At 43.5% G+C, this 16840-nt stretch overlaps 1 protein-coding gene across 1 annotated transcript in view; it reads right to left on the bottom strand.

Annotated features, from left to right (window-relative positions):
* unc80 (unc-80 homolog (C. elegans)) overlaps positions 1–16840 on the bottom strand; it is a 71083-nt gene that overhangs the window by 3489 nt on the left and 50754 nt on the right. Inside the window, exons 39-65 of the mRNA XM_082523788.1 lie at positions 16725–16811; positions 16455–16638; positions 14752–14846; positions 14491–14580; positions 14120–14221; positions 13855–14035; positions 13499–13764; positions 13240–13374; positions 13001–13139; positions 12679–12775; positions 12431–12601; positions 12255–12347; positions 11941–12159; positions 8628–8828; positions 6978–7101; positions 6751–6876; positions 6542–6665; positions 6233–6439; positions 5976–6160; positions 5720–5885; positions 5213–5392; positions 4966–5113; positions 3065–3121; positions 1970–2048; positions 1023–1128; positions 666–686; positions 211–425 (exon numbers count right to left, since the gene is read on the bottom strand). Of these exons, the coding sequence (XP_082379914.1) occupies positions 211–425; positions 666–686; positions 1023–1128; positions 1970–2048; positions 3065–3121; positions 4966–5113; positions 5213–5392; positions 5720–5885; positions 5976–6160; positions 6233–6439; positions 6542–6665; positions 6751–6876; positions 6978–7101; positions 8628–8828; positions 11941–12159; positions 12255–12347; positions 12431–12601; positions 12679–12775; positions 13001–13139; positions 13240–13374; positions 13499–13764; positions 13855–14035; positions 14120–14221; positions 14491–14580; positions 14752–14846; positions 16455–16638; positions 16725–16811 (3798 nt within the window). The remainder of the gene's footprint in view (positions 1–210; positions 426–665; positions 687–1022; positions 1129–1969; positions 2049–3064; positions 3122–4965; positions 5114–5212; positions 5393–5719; positions 5886–5975; positions 6161–6232; positions 6440–6541; positions 6666–6750; positions 6877–6977; positions 7102–8627; positions 8829–11940; positions 12160–12254; positions 12348–12430; positions 12602–12678; positions 12776–13000; positions 13140–13239; positions 13375–13498; positions 13765–13854; positions 14036–14119; positions 14222–14490; positions 14581–14751; positions 14847–16454; positions 16639–16724; positions 16812–16840) is intronic.

Below are 16840 nucleotides of genomic sequence, written 5' to 3'. Positions count from 1 at the left end.
ACTGCTACAAAAAAAAAAATAGGATTTTTTTAGTGAACCAACTATGTAAGTACTTCAATTGTATTGTTTATACCACAACATGACATGGTATAAAACATGGCGATGGTAAGAAGAAGATGAAATAAATGTAGGTAACACTTAGTACTATAGTTTTATTTATTTTATTTAATGTCCACAGCATTCTGCATTTCCTCCTTCAGCTGGTCCTACCTGTGCATTTGTAGGTCCGTGCAGGTCAGCCAAGATCATGGCTGAAGAGGTGGGGGGTACTTCCAGGGTTGGGGACTTTGATGGGGCAGGACTCGTCCCTCTGCCTTCGCCCGGTGGGTCCACAGTGCTGGGAGTTGGAGGCTTGCTTGCCCCCGTGGATGCCTGCTGGCCTTGATTCTCTGTAAAGGTGACTGACCTCTTTTGGTCTCCATGCGCTGTGGGCAGACATGCATGCGCACGTGGTCAAAACAGAGACGATAGCGCCAGCTAGCGACTCGCTAACACATTAGCACCACCAAAGAGAGTGGAGGCAGGGAGGGGATGGGAGAGGGGGAGGCAGGGGATTGGGGGGGTAATGCAAGACAGACATGCAGAGCGTCCTATTGGGTGAGGTTGCAGATAAAAGGGACGAGCCGTTGCAGGGTGGAGAGGAAGGGTTACGAGTTGTGTCTCACCTTCACAGTCCAATAAAGTTTCTTTATTTCGAAACAAAAGCATGAGACAGAACAGAGTGAGAAGAGTCAGTCTGGTGGCAGGTGGTACAGCAAACAGCATTGGAACAAACACAGAGGTCGTGAATGGGGAGGACGGGTCAGTTCAAGTCAGCACACTGACAATAAATAAAGTATTGTTACAGGTATAAGTGTTTGTAAGTCTGGATTTGGATTGTGTGCTTGATCTGAAGTGCAGGGTGAGTTTTGCTGTTACTTTTAAAGATAGTCACGCATCCTGTTTCAGAGTTTTAAAACACATGATGCGCTTTCATCATCCCTCATCTAAGAAAAGACAGATGAAAGCATGTGTGCTGTTACCCAGTGGTTTGTTCTTGGGCTGGATGCTCCTGCGCGTTGTAGAAAGCCTCGCTCCAGATCGACCGCGTGGTTCGGTTTTTGGAATGGACAGCAGGGGGCGTCGCATCTACGGGAAATTTAAGAAAATCCACAAGATGGTTAGCCTGCCCACTGTATTGTAGCGCCTATGTGTGATGTCTTCCTCGTCTTTTTAGTAAATAAAATGCTTTTTAAAAACAGGTTTATGTAACACCTGTAACGGGACACAACCCAAGAATGACTGAATTATTTAAAATAAATACATTTCCACATCTATTTAAAAAATAATAATAATGATTTATAATAATAAACATGAACATAATATAGAAGAAAGTTCTATAATTATTAAAATGACCACAACAGTGATTGTAACAATATAACAAACTTATTAGACGTCTGAAAAATATAAATATATAAAATGAAAAATATATTAAAATAATATAAATCTATATTGCTTCAAAGACTTTGTCTTTTTTATCCCCACATTGTTTAAGCATTTTTAGGGTGGCTTATTTTGATAACTTGATTGATAATCAACCCCGACTGTTTGCGCAGACGCCACTCCTCCCTGAGCCTGGTTCTGCTAGAAGTTTCTTCTTGTTAAAACAGAGTTTTTCCTTCCCACAGTTGAGCTCTTGCTCACAGGGGCTCGTATGATTGTTGGAGTTTTGTGTGTTTATTTGTATTATTGTATTGGTCCTTACCTTACAATATAAAGCACCTTGAGGCAACTGTTTTTGGGATTTGGCGCTATATAAATAAAACTGAACTGAAGTGAATTTCTTTTATTTTATGTGTGTGTCTAAAAATACTTTTAAATTCTATTTTCTTGTAATGTATTTGCTTAAATGTGAATTAAGATAGCACATACTCAATGCCATCAAGTTACATGGACACATGGGACACATGAAAAAAGGTGATGTCCACACCTGTCTGAGTCCTCGCTTTCTTCCTAACGGGGGCTGGATCAGGAGGTTCTGACCTGGTTCGCTCTGCACACTGGCCACCCTGATGCAGTCAGTCATAAAGAGACACACACACACACACACACATTCACGTGCGCACATTCACGCAAAACACACAGAAATACGTCACCATAAAGGGACTGAAAAGCAAAGATTACCCAACCGTCGATAAACGCAACTTTGATCACAATAAGATGTCGCTGCTACTCTACCCATTCACTCACTACACAATACACACAGTGTGCTACAAGACACCCAATCACAGTACGGAAAAGAATAACAGTGCTGCCATGATTCAAACACTGAAAACACAACAGGGGAGTAGTAGGGCCTGGAGTGGCAATCCTGACAAAGCAACTTGTCTTGTTTTTTGTGCTACAAATGCCCCTGAAACACCTGAAATGTCCCCATCTAACCATGAAACAGTCATACGGCATATTTAAAGTTAGCTTCTAAACAAAAAACAACAACTAAAGTGTCCATTGTTTGTATTTTTTTGTGTTGCCACCCCAGTTCCCTCGTGCCCCTCCAGATTGGTATCCACAATAGGACGCCCAATTTGATCAGCGAAAAGCCTGATAGACACGTAAACAGTATGAAACACCATGGCACCGATGAGAGGCTGACTTTAGTGATGGCACATTAACTGTAAAGAACCACAGCTAACAGAGAAAGAACAGAGGCAGAGCTCCCTGGCCCCAGGGGCTCTGAGACCCTTTTTAACATTTTTTTTTTGTAAAAGGGGGAGGGGGCCTGGTTAGGATAGCACAGCGGATGAGCTGAGAAGATGAGGGTCAGTGTGGAGCTCAAGGGGAAGTGAGGGGGGTTAAGGGGATAGAGACAAGGCACATTAGACCCACACAGAAAGAGATAGAGACGGGTAAGTGGGAGGTGGGGGGGCGGAGGTGTGACTGGCCGAGGCGATTTGATTCGATGCGGATGAGTGATCAACAGTGAGGCGGCCGATAGAGGTGGCCGTCCTGAGGTGATGCCCCTCCCAGTGGCAGACAGATGCAAGAATGCACCAACGGGACACAGACAGAGAGAGGGCCACTGTACCTAGAGAGGTTACCCTCCTGCAGAAGACCCTGGGACTCATCTAGCACATTGGGTTCACTGTAAAAAGGGGGGCGAAGCGGGAAAATGGGAGTTTAGGGAGTGTAGTGAGATCCATCACCACCCTGAGCCCCTTCCTTAGCAGGGTTTATATAAGCCAGGGTGTTTCCTCTAACCAAAAGTAACCAAAGGCAGAGCAGACTTTTGATTTTTAACATTCTTACCATGAAACAGAGTCTTAACACTGCTTAATAAAAAACATGATAAATCAACAGAGATATACATAGATAAATATGACTGTGGTTGTGGAATATGACTGGTTGATTTCTCGTCCATCGGTCGGCTCTACATGTTACATAATAAACAGGAAAGAGTTGAACATTTCATGAAAGCTGCTCTGAAAACAGAAATAATCTCATTAGTTTAACCAGCAGGATAGAAGCACAGTGGTTCTCAAATATAGCTGTGAAGTTTAGACACTTTAGCTTTTTGTAGTCAAGAGTCAACGTATTTGAGAGTGAAGCTATCAGCTGATTTTTTTATTGGTTAGCAACCTGCATTCATAGATCGCAAGTGTAGAAACATATTAATAAAATCCTGGAACATGACATTACAAAGGAGATGTACGTCAGGCACTCAGGAGCCTTGATTGTGAAGCATAAACTCGCTGTAAGCCTCTGACGTCTATAACTGACGACATATGTTTCAGTTAGAAATTTGCACTGTAGCTACATTATGTGGTAAGCACAAGCCCCTCTAAAACTGCACCAAAACCTATGCAGGATTAGGACTTTTTCAGGGCCCCTGAAAAAAATTACTGGGGGGACAAATGTCAGAATTAATCTCCTGATTGACTGTTTTTGTAGAATTCTTTGATTGATCTAAGAAATCAAACTTCTGAGATTAATGTCAAAATTAATCTCATGACAAAGAGTTATATAAAAATGATTACTATCTTCTCAGAATACTGAAATTATTGTCAGGATTCAGACTTTTTCCACTCAGAGTTTTGAGATAAATGTCAGAATTAATCTCGTGACTAAGATTAATGTTCAAATTCTGACTTTTTTCTCTGAATTCTGAGAACAAAGTCAGAATTAATTTTTTTCTTCTCAGAATTCTGAGGGATAAAAAATCCAAAAGACACTCCCCATTTCTTATTAGTGGCCCTAATCCTCTTCTGCATTAACCTGATGTGTACCTCCCTAATGTAACTGCATGTGGCACCGATGTGGCCTGTAACTATTGTGATCAGCACAGCTGAATCCAGCTAATGTTTTGCCAAAGCTTTGTAATTAATAAATGAAAAAGGAACAATTCTTTTCTGAATATAAGGAATACTAATCATAGCATTAATATAAGGACTCACGAATGTCAGTTAACCCCTGGAGAGAGACTGGTGAAAACACTGGATGGTACAGGGGGGAATTTTGTGACCTAGTGACAGCCTGTAACCATTTGCTGGTCAAGGAAAACAGATAGTTCAGAACAACTGGTTTCCAGGTGACTGGTGCCTTAATGCAGGTTAAACAGAGCTGGTCACCGTAGGCCTTTTTACTCCTTTGTTTCCTGTTATAAAGCTGGCTGTTTGATCATGCAGGATCTGCAGTTAGCTCTATTTTTCAGCCCTTTTGTTTTCTCCCTTTCACTCGGTCTGACATCGCCTTTTAATGGCTAGTGAGATTATTTCTGCCTTCACACCATTTCATCTTTACTTTTCAAGTACAGGAAGAACAACTTGCATATTGCAGCTAACAACTAACTACTAAACCACCATTTTTTGTTTGTTTTTTAACCGATAAAGACTAAACAGATTGAATTAAAAAAAGATTTTCACTGAACTAGGTGTGACTGTTTTACATAAGTGCTTATCTGTGGCTCCCAGGTTCAGTGGGAAATGTTACCTGTGGCTGGGCAACATGGTGGTGCGGGGGGCCTCGGGCTGAGAGGCCGCCGAGCCAGTGGCGTGGCTGGAGAAACGGCGCTGTGACATCACCCTGGGCATGAAGGCTTCGTGCTCGCTCACCACGCTGGGAATGCTCATGGAGTCAACTGCAGCGAGAGGAACGTAGAGTGGTGAGTTCACTTTAAAGGAAGTGAACAGGAATGAGTGAGAATAGCTGGTGAAAACAAGGGAACAGTGTTTCTGACTCTCTTCATCGTCCTCGTCGGTACGGCTGAGCGTGTCCTGTGAGGGCTGCCGTGACGGTTGGCTGTCCTGCTCCCAAACTGTTCCAGTGCCTGTGTTGGATCGCGACATTGTGGCCAAACTGAGGCGGTAGGCTGACGTGGAGGTGCCCACCGTGCTGATGGATGTCTTGCCCTGATATGCTGTGGGGTGGGAAACGCCATACGTGACTGCAGAGTTGATAGCTTCTATTTGAAAACACTTACAGGACAAGTTCACCCTGTTTATCCGTCTATATTACTGATTCCTTTTACGTGGACATTTTTTTAAAAACATACTCATGTTCCATTAAGAAATTAAACATACAGACATACACAGCAATCATCTCCTGTCAGATTATATCAGGGTATTTGGACTGCAGTATGTTGTACGTCAGTATGTGTGTGACGAGAAGCCAAAAAACACTAGATGGATAAAATGGGATTTTTAGATGAACTGTTCCTTTAATTTTTTAGTATGTAGCTCCTGACCCGAGCCGCTGTGCACAGCCTCTTTGAGGATCTTGAGCTCATTGTTGAACTCTGCAAACAGTGAGCTCTTGCAGAGAGGTCGTGGGATGAAGCGCCGCTCCAGCTGATCAGCGATGTGGTGGCGCGCTGTGATCTCTTCCTGGGAATCGGCCGGCTGGGTCAGCAACTGGAAAAGTAAGATGGAGGAAAAGTGAGGAAGATGACAGCAAACTTTTCAGGAGTGCTGAAGGAGCAGGAGGCTCCTGAAGTCCCCTACCTTGCACTGTATAAAGGGTCTGAGCAGGACAAAAATAGGGATCCGGGTTCGGACGATAAAGTCGATGAAGTCCCAGAAGGCCAAGCCGCCCACCTTCCTCAGAGCCATCTCCTTCACCTGCAGGCTCAGCCGATACCACTGGTTCCCCAGCGAGCGCTCGAAGCAAACCAGCACCACCTTCAGAGCTGTGGAGGAAGGAGGATGAGAAGAGGAAGACAAAGCAAAGCTATAAAATGTTCTCCCCTCTTCTATTGTACCTAAATAAGCAGCCTGGCTCGTGGACTCTGCTAATCCCTCCCTACGCAGATCTTTCCCAGGGTCACCCGGCGTGGAGCAGTGAGCCGGAGAGGCGTCAAGCATAAAGTTCTTGGTGCGGGATGTGGAGATGATACGAGGGGGAAGCAGGATGTTGATGACTGTCTGTAGGAGCAGGAAGACCTCCGGCTGCTCCAGGTGGGGGCTGTCTGCATCGAGAAAACAAAACAAAAGCAGGAAATACAAAAAACCCTGAGCAAGATGCTGATTGGCGTTTTAAGTCTCCTCCTCCAATCGCACCAATAAATCACCTTTGCTCCCGGAGCCTACAGTTAACACGAAGGGAATGAGCAGGTTGAGCAGCATCCCCTCCCGCCTTTCCTGATTGGTGAAAGGTGAGATCACGTGACTGAGGGGGAAGTCTTCCTTCAAGGCCTGTGGAGAAGCGCGAGGGAATTAGCATTAGCACGCGGAGCAGCTGCTTTATGAGTGGGTGTTTGATAGGGTCATCTCGCCATACCTGAATCTGCAGAGCAACCAATCGGACCACGGCGGTGCTAAAGGGCAGAGGCGGAGACAGGTAAGGGCTGAGGTGGAGGAGTGGCAGCCCGTCCGCCACACTGGAGGGGCCGACCACACCCATCACCTGACAACAGACCAGACAAACCACCCCACCAAAAAACTTAAGAAAATGCTAAAAAAAAAAGAAAAACAACTTTGCTTTTCAACATCTTTGCAGTCCCATACCAGGTTGACGCAGACGTTGATAAGCGAGCGCAGGTGAGGCAGGAACGAGATGATCGGCTGTCGCTGCAAGGTCAGGCAGATCCCCTCGATCAGGCTACTGGCCGCCTCCCACTCCACCTGTCTCCTGGAGAACAAACAAGTACACACCACCACCCCCCGAAACCACATACAAGCACATTGTCATGAGTTTAAAAAAAAAAAAGAGCTCACAGGGAAAAACAATTCTGCCCCTGAAGGGAGTTTGTTTGTTTGTAACCAATCTAGTGTCGACAGTTTTCAAGATATCACCTTCAAAGTTGGTAAAATGGTAGATATGGTACAACCTATATTAACCCTCTCAGGCTCAAATTAAGTTTCTGTTGCTAATGCACAAAAGAATACCTGCAGTGGTACTTCTGAGTAAAAAAACTCATAAAATATGTATGTGGGGTAATCTGCAACGCCTGCCTTGAGAGGGTTAACAACTATTTTTTATGGCCCGTCTTCAAACTTCACATCAACATACTAAGCCTTGGGGGACATTAGCACCCAAGGTCAAAGTTGACCTTGAAAAGAAACTTCAAGAAACCACATCAAGGAACATTTCAGATGAAAGTGCATGGAGAGAGCTGCACAACACACTCAATATTTTTTCATTATGATGCCCTACGATGGCACAATGTTGCCATAAAATTTCACAAAATTACACAGCATGAATACATATTCAAATCTCAAACTTTTAGAGCTCATAGAAGTCAAAGATTGCATCAAAGACAACAAATGTCGCAAAGCTCACAAACATAGCCAACTAAACACTGCAGCAACAGATCCGCCTCAGAGCAGTGTTACCTCTCAGCTAGCTGCCTCCAGTCTACAGTCAGGGAAGCTTTTCTGTACTCTTTATTACCAACATTTATGCATTTATGTATATATGCAAATGGCCCTCTGTGATAGTTTTACTCCAACTTTCTACAGTTTTTTGCAGGATTGGACCACTGGAAAGGCGAGGATAATGAAAAGTTATGTGAAACGTGTGTTTGGTTTTTTTACTTTAGAGCAGTATTACCGCAATACTCAACATACTGCAAAACTTTAAAAACTACAATAGTATTGTATTGTGGGCTGTCTGGAGATTCCCACCTCTAGTAAATACCTGACCATATGAATAAGGACTTTCAGGAGACAAGTTCACTGAAGTCCCTGAAATATTTGGATGTGTGCGATCTGACGGCAGCAGATGTGAAGGCCTGATGTTTTGTCTATAGCTTCTCAAGTACAAGTAACATAATATTGATGAAGAATTCGTTCTTCATTGTGAGCTAAATAAAGACTAAAAAGACAACATAACACCTATATGTTGCTTTCCATGGCCAAAGACTGGACACTCCAGGCATAGAGGAACGCTGCCACTGATCCATTGTTAGAACAAACATCGTCACACACTTTTATGCCATTACGCATTTAAACTCACAGACAGGAAAACACAGTCCACAGAAGCACTTACGGTACAGCACCCACGAAGGCAGCGCTACAGAGGACAGTGCCAAGAAGCCGTCTATTCACTGTACACACCACGGCAGCGGCACAGCACGATACACTCACAGGGAGACGGAGAAAGAAGAGGGATTGTGTTCAACAGACCTGCTGCATAAAGCCTGAGGGCGAGCGCACCTGAGCGTGGGCATCTTGTGGATCTTGTTGAACATGCGGTCCAGCCTCTTGAGGATGAGGATGAGGGCAGGCCGGACGGCTTCGGACGACCAGTCGGTGATGGGCAGCATCTCCATGATGTAACGCCGCAGCCCTCGGCTCTCCATGGTCAGGGTGTCGTAGGGCGCCAGCTTCAGCAGGGCGTGGGCGATCTCTGCCAGCCTGGGGGCAGTAACATTCATTCAGTTCAACTTACAAGTGCTTTTTAGGATACAGCTTTAATTAACTAAGGAATGTGAAGAAACAACTTTACTGACTTTATTCCCAAAATGTGTGTATTGTGTCAACGAGATATCAACCGAAGTTGAATTAGGGCCGATCTGCAATAGTGTATAACACTATGCATAAATGCATAGTACGTGTAAATATTAATTAATATCTTAAGAACAAACAATTGCCACAACAGCAAGAAGGAAAACAAGTTTGAAGTGCCTTAAGTTTCAAAATAAGAGCAAGTTAATTGTCCACTAGTCAATCGACTATAGATACCTACAGAAGAGGATTAGGACCACTGGAAAAAAAAAAGTGGGCATATCTTTTTTTCTTCTTTTCAGGAATTCTGAGAAAAAACTCTGAGTTCTGAGATTAAAGTTAGAATTCTGAGAAAAAAAATCAGACTTTTTTCTCAGAATGCTGTATTTATTTTTCCTCAGGATTCTGACTTTAACCTCAGAAATCTGACTTTTTTCTCAGAATTCTGACTTTAATCTCACTTTAATTCTGACTTTAACCTCGGAATTCTGGCTTTAATCTCACTTTAACTCTGACTTTAACCTCGGAATTCTGACTTTAACCTCAGAATTCTGACTTTAACCTCAGAATTCTGACTTTAACCTCAGAATTCTGACTTTTCTCAGAATTCTGACTTTAATCTCACTTTAATTCTGACTTTAACCTCGGAATTCTGACTTTAATCTCACTTTAATTCTGACTTTAACCTCGGAATTCTGACTTTAATCTCACTTTAATTCTCACTTTAACCTCAGAAATCTGACTTAAACCTCACTTGAATTCTGACTTTAACCTCAGAAATCTGACTTTTTTCTCAGAATTCTGACTTTTCTCAGAATTCTGACTTTAATCTCACTTTAATTCTGACTTTAACCTCAGAATTCTGACTTTAATCTCACTTTAATTCTCACTTTAACCTCAGAAATCTGACTTAAACCTCACTTGAATTCTGACTTTAACCTCAGAAATCTGACTTTTTTCTCAGAATTCTGACTTTTCTCAGAATTCTGACTTTAATCTCACTTTAATTCTGACTTTAACCTCAGAATTCTGACTTTAATCTCACTTTAATTCTGACTTTAACCTCAGAATTCTGACTTTAATCTCACTTTAACTCTGACTTTAACCTCGGAATTCTGACTTTAACCTCAGAATTCTGACTTTAACCTCAGAATTCTGACTTTAATCTCACTTTAATTCTGACTTTAACCTCGGAATTCTGACTTTAACCTCAGATTTCTGACTTTTATCAGAATTCTGACTTTAATCTCACTTTAATTCTGACTTTAACCTCGGAATTCTGACTTTAACCTCAGAAATCTGACTTTTTTCTCAGAATTCTGACTTTTTTCTCAGAATTCTGACTTTTCTCAGAATTCTGACTTTTCTCAGAATTCTGACTTTTCTCAGAATTCTGACTTTAATCTCACTTTAATTCTGACTTTAACCTCGGAATTCTGACTTTAACCTCAGAATTCTGACTTTAACCTCAGAATTCTGACTTTAATCTCACTTTAATTCTGACTTTAACCTCAGAATTCTGACTTTAATCTCACTTTAATTCTGACTTGAACCTCGGAATTCTGACTTTAATCTCACTTTAATTCTGACTTTAACCTCAGAATTCTGACTTTAATCTCACTTTAACTCTGACTTTAACCTCGGAATTCTGACTTTAACCTCAGAATTCTGACTTTAACCTCAGAATTCTGACTTTAACCTCAGAATTCTGACTTTAACGTCGGAATTCTGACTTTAATCTCAGTTTAATCCTGACTTTAACCTCAGAAATCTGACTTTAACCTCAGAATTCTGACTTTTCTCAAAATTCTGACTTTAACCTCAGAATTCTGACTTTAATCTCACTTTAATTCTGACTTTAACCTCGGAATTCTGACTTGAACCTCGGAATTCTGACTTTAATCTCACTTTAATTCTGACTTTAACCTCAGAATTCTGACTTTAATCTCACTTTAATTCTGACTTTAACCTCGGAATTCTGACTTTTACCTCAGAAATCTGACTTTTTCCCCTCAGAATTCTGACTTTTCTCAGAATTCTGCCTTTAACCTCAGAATTCTGACTTTTTCATCAGAATAATTTTTCCTCAGAATTCTTACTTTAATCTCAGAATAAGACTCATAAGAAATGCTAAAAGCATTTTGTAATTTAAACACAACAAAGTAAAGCCTGTGTGTTATCCATCAAGTGCTGGATGTGTGAAAGAATGTAGGTGGTGAGAATTAATGAGTCATAACTTTCTGACTAAATCTGCTGATGCCCAGCAAATACTTCAAGTTACAGTTAGTAATTTTTATGTTTTTCACCAAAAAGCATTCTGTACTCCTAAATATATCTAGAATAGTTTGTAATTACATCTTCCAGCGAGCTGAAGCAGTCTCATATCAATAATGTAATAAAAGCATGAAGCAACGAGACAATAATGTCACAGTCATCTGAATAAAATCTCATCTTCTTTCTCCTCACCTCAAGCTGAAACCCTAACCCCTAACCCTTAGGCTGAAAATCCCATGTTCCCTCTGACAAATAGTTTGATTACATTCTCACACTGAATGAGAGTTTATCTAATACATTTCAACCAACAGTGTTAGATACACGTCAAAGAAAGTTTCACTGATAGAGGATAACAGTTTAGCATATCCTTAACAAGTCACCTCAGTACTGCTGGTCAGAAGTGAGCTTCACTGACTCATCGACTCATTTTGGACTCCCTTCACAAAGTTTTACAGCCTCCTTCAGAGTAAATGAAGCTGGATGCTTCTCAGTCTGCATTGACAGCTGAGGTAAACAGTGGAGTGACAGGGAAAAATTCCAGGGTGGATTTGAATTTGATCCAAACATTAGTGGAAACACAGATACTGAACTGTTTGTATTTCATCTCTCTTGGCTGACTGAAACATGTTTGTCCTATAGCAGCCACTGTAGTTAGGGTTATGCACTTGAATCTCAATGGGTAAGAAAACTAAATAATTTGACAAATTTACACACTGTAACTAAAATCAGCTGCTATTTCATCGCACACCTCATGTGGGACTTGATGTCCAGTAGCTCCAGAGCTGTGACCCGCGGCTCGCCTGCAACGTTCTGCAGGATTTTGAGCCGTGGCCCGCAGTGTTTGTAAAACTCGGTGCAGATGTTCAACAGGGACTCCCGTGGACGGCGGAACTCCTCCCTGGCAATGCGCTCGTCCAGCTCCTCCCTTGGCATGCCCTGGCCCTCCTCCAGCAGGTGAAGATTGTCCCTGACAATACAAAGATCTCCTCAGTCTTGGTTTTCAAACTCCAAAACTGCACTATAGTCATCTATTCTGAGACAGGTGAGAGTTAAAGTTCTGACCTGGTGTTGACCCCTCCGGACATGGCGTGGTTAGCCGTAGTGCCGCCCTTGTGGCCCTGATCACAGCGAGATATCTGGGGAGCCGTCATGGGCCTGTGGACGATCAGATGACAACAACTAAGAGGAGCTAAAAGCAAATCTAGACTCAGTTGTGTCTGCATTGGTAAGAGACAAACCTTGTGAGGGTTTCAGAGCTGTAGAGCAGGGCCTGCAGAGACGTAGCTAGGGCAGCGATGGCCGCAATCTCATCTCTGGCAGCCGAAGCAGACTCCATCGTAACTGTGTTGCTCTTCAGTTTCTGGAGGTAGCAGGGAACCAAGGCCTCCAGCACCATCAGCATCTGGAGACTGGAGAGGGAAGCATGGATAGTATGAGGACAGAAAGCAACTGACAGAGAAAGACGCCTCGATGTTTTTATTGATACCTCCTGAAGGATTCGGGGGCATATGCAACCACAGTGACGCACAGCTTGATGGCCTCGCTGATAGAAAAGGTCAGGTCCTCATTACCATAACAGAAATCTGTGACATATACAGAGTACAGTCAAACTAGTCCAACAGTAATGTTAGACTAACAGTTGAATTTATGAGGCTTCCTTTACAGACTTATTTGATATAAGAGGTTTAATGAATTTGGGCATCAGTCTGAGTTTCTGGACTTCTTTACCAAGTCTCTACTCTCCGACTAAATCCATATGTTGATACCTACGGCAGCTTTGTCTGGAGCCAGTAAAATTGACAGTTTACCCAGAGAGCGTAGAGGCTTCTCAGCTTTGACCAGCTCCAGAGCATCCAGGGCATCCTGGGTTTCACCTTCTAGAGAGACCAGCAGGTCGAACAGACACTGGGCCGAAACTCCTTTAGAAAGACCGGTACTGGTGCTGGTCTGAGATGGATAAGAAGAGAGAAATGCATCAAAGGAGACGAAGAACTTGCAGTGGTGCTGACCGACTGCAGATTCATTTGAATGAGTCCGAAAGTCTTACTGTGAACTCGAGCAGCGGAGCAACGCTGGCAAACAGCTGCAGGATAAAGGGTTTTCGATGGAGGATGTAAAACTGCCGGCAGCAAAACTCAATGCCCTGCCTCAGAAGAGGGTTGCTCTCGTAGTCTGCATAGACCTGTCACAGCAGAACAGGGAGAGGGGATGGGAAATGTAAATTACTGCGAAACTGGAATTCAGAGCCAACTGCTCTTCCTCCACTCACTGTCTAGGCTCAGTTAAGTGTGCACAGGTAAGCATACCTGCAGCATGGTTGGCAGCATCCACTGGTACCCGCTCAGGGAGAACAGATGGTTAAAGTGAACGGCGGTGTTGATGGCGGTCGCCGTGTACTGCCTCAGCAGGGAGCTGTCCTCGGGGTGCAGCAGAAGGGCCCCGTTGAAGACGTTAAGGAACAGCATCATCTCATCGCCCCACGGGTACTCACTGGGCATGCCCAGAAACATTTCCTCCAACAGTTTGATCCACAACACCTTGTGGAGAGTGTCCAAGCCAAACAGCTCTTTTCCTGGAAGGCGGAGCAAAGCAGGATTCATTATCCTAAAATAAACAGTAGGAGCTATACTCAAGTTTATTAAGCTGTTAGTCTTTTTCTCACCTTGAGGCTCATTAAAGAGGGAGAACTCTGCATCGATGGCGGTGCGGGGGAAGGAGGGCAGGCGAAGCAGGTCCTCCTGCAGCAGGGAGACGTGGGACTGCTTGTGCACAGCTGGCATGTGTTGTGTGAGGGAGATGAGGAAGAGGACTCGACCGACTTCTTCTAGTTTACGGGAAAACACCTGAAAACAAAAATTCAGACTATGATTTTCCTGTTGCAGGACGCTGTTTAGGGGCTGATTTAATTTTCACATTTCCAACCTTACCTGTTTCTGGATGAGCTCCTGTCCTTTCTCAGGCAACATGTGGACCAGGTTGAGCTGAGGAGAGACTGACCTTCGGAACGGGTAGATGTCTCTAACATATGTCTGAAGGATAGAGAGAAAAATAATTACACTAAATATCTCTATGTTTAAAATTTAATTCAATGCCAGAGGTACAGTGGAACAGATGTGACTCAAAAGCACTGGTCTGACCTTTCTAATCTGCACAGAGCAAGACCGACCAACACTAACATACATATGAACTATTATTGATGATTAATGAAAATAGGTCTTGACTTCAGATAATTTAGTGCTTTTAAATAGTTGTTGCTTTTTTCAGTGAACAAAAAACCCCCTCAAAATAAAGTTCCCACCTTTGAATAATGGATGAGGTTCCATCGTTTATCCATGAGGAAGTAGTGTGCCGATCTGGCCTCGGGAATGTTGAAAAATTCCAGACACTCCTGGTTGGAGAAAAAGGAGATGGCTGATTAGTTTACTCACGCTGAATTACAATTTTAAATTTTATGCATTTAGCACACGCTCGCCCAGCATGATTTGAATTTAATTACAGTGATAAGCCTCCTCGGTCTTGCCTCACTGTGTGTGTGATTGACTGAGATGAGAGTTTTTACCTTTAGCAGGGCTTCAAACTGAGTGTCTTCGTGGACTGGTAGCTGGGTTGGGATGTCACATTCATTCTGCCCGTGCACCACCAGCGTTTTGGTTCCTGCAGCAACAAAATGCATGAAAATATTTACATTTTGTGACATATTGTTGATTTCTGTTATTCCATCCATCCATTCACTTCCGCTTATCCTTTTCAGGGTCGCGGGGGGAGCTGGAGCCTATCCCAGCTATCATAGGGCGAGAGGCGGGGTATACCCTGGACAGGTCGCCAGTCTGTCGCAGGGCCAACACACAGGGACAGACAACCATTCGCACTCACATTCACTCGCACATTCACACCTAGTGGCAATTTGGATTATCCAATTAACCTATCCCCACAAGTTGCATGTCTTTGGACGGTGGGAGGAAGCCGGAGTACCCGGAGGGAACCCACGCAAACACGGGGAGAACATGCAAACTCCACACAGAAAGACCCCGGCCTGATGGTGGGATTGAACTCAGGACCTTCTTGCTGTGCGGCAACAGTGCTAACCACCGTGCCACCCCTTTTTTTTTTCACCCATTCACACACACATTCACACACACATTCACACACTGGTGATGGCAAGCTACATTGTAGCCACAACCACCCTGGGGCGCACTAACAGAGGCGAGGCTGCCAGACACTGGCGCCACCGGGCCCTCTGACCACCACCAGTAGGCAACGGGTGAAGTGTCTTGCCCAAGGACACAACGACCGAGACTGTCCAAGCCAGGGCTCGAACCGGCAACCTTCCGATTACAAGGCGAACTCCCAACTCTTGAGCCACAATCGCCCTCAATCGATTTCTGTTATTGAACATTAAAATTAAAACAACAACAAAAAGAGTGACCATAAGGGTCTTTCTCTGTCAGTATGAGACTTGTTTGAATAAAGCTAGAGACCAGAAACAGAAGTTTGCTTTTTGTCTTAGGAAACAATGCTTTTTATACTTTTACCTTTTATCTTTGTTTTGATTTAGAAATGCTGTTGGTATATAGCTGTGGAAATGCTCAAGTTGACTACCTTATCTCAGTGAATGAACCACTTCAGACTAGAAGTGAGAAAAAAGGAATCTAATGATGGATATCAGGGTTCATAATGTCCCTTTTGTTAAAAAAAACATGGTTGTGATGTGTGTTTAGTAACCTGTTGTCTTGTAAAATGGTTGGGTGTGCTTGGGAAAAGAAAGACACATCCTGATATTACCGGGGTTAAACTACACCTTGCTACATTTGGCTGTTCCCTTATCAGTGGGGGCATCACCACAGCGGGTAACTCTCCATGTTTTGTTTTTGCAGATTTTTTGCCAAATACAACCTCAAAGTGAATTGGTGTCTCCGGCTGGTGCTGAACCTGCAGCCTCTCATTTGCCAAGAACCCACTTCACTATGTGGCCACCCCAGTAAAAATGCAACTTAATATTAAATAACACGGTGCTGATCAGACATTGTGGGTATCTCAGCTGGTCTATCGGTCCTACCTTGGTCTGTTTTGCCAGATCGGTGGACAGTCTAAACAAAGATCAAATACAGAGGTGGCACCTGTGCATCAAACACCCTCTGCACCACAAAGTCATCGTTTATAAAGTGCTCCACAAACTGGAGCGTCAGAGCTAACTGGTGGATTCTGGTGGAGAATGGTTTTACAATACAAGCATTACTTATGTCTGCAGTATTTAGCACTCACCTGGCATCGATGCTGTGACCAGCAGTTTGACCTCACACTGCTCTTTCTTCATGGTCTGCTTCAGGTCTTTAAAGAAGAGCCCCTCCACGTAGCCGACCACCTCCCAGAGGAAGGTCAGCGTGGCCGAGATGGCGTCCATGCCCCATTCACAGGGAGTCCGCACAAAATACATGATCAGGCCCACCTTAAAGGAGGAGAAATGATGATGAGGAGAATAAACAGAACTGATGACAAATATAAAGGTACAGGTGAAGGTAGCTGGTGACCCACCAGGTAGTTAAAAAGGATGTGAGAGGTCTGGGCTGGCAGATCTCCAATGTTGAGCAGGAGCTTCCTAAGCATGTACATCAGCTCGTCCTGGTGCAAAAACCAAACAAATGGACAAA

This window comes from Aulonocara stuartgranti, assembly GCF_965226115.1.
Source record: "Aulonocara stuartgranti genome assembly, chromosome: 23".
Taxonomy (NCBI): Eukaryota; Metazoa; Chordata; class Actinopteri; order Cichliformes; family Cichlidae; genus Aulonocara; species Aulonocara stuartgranti.
This window is presented reverse-complemented; position numbering and strand designations above follow the sequence as displayed.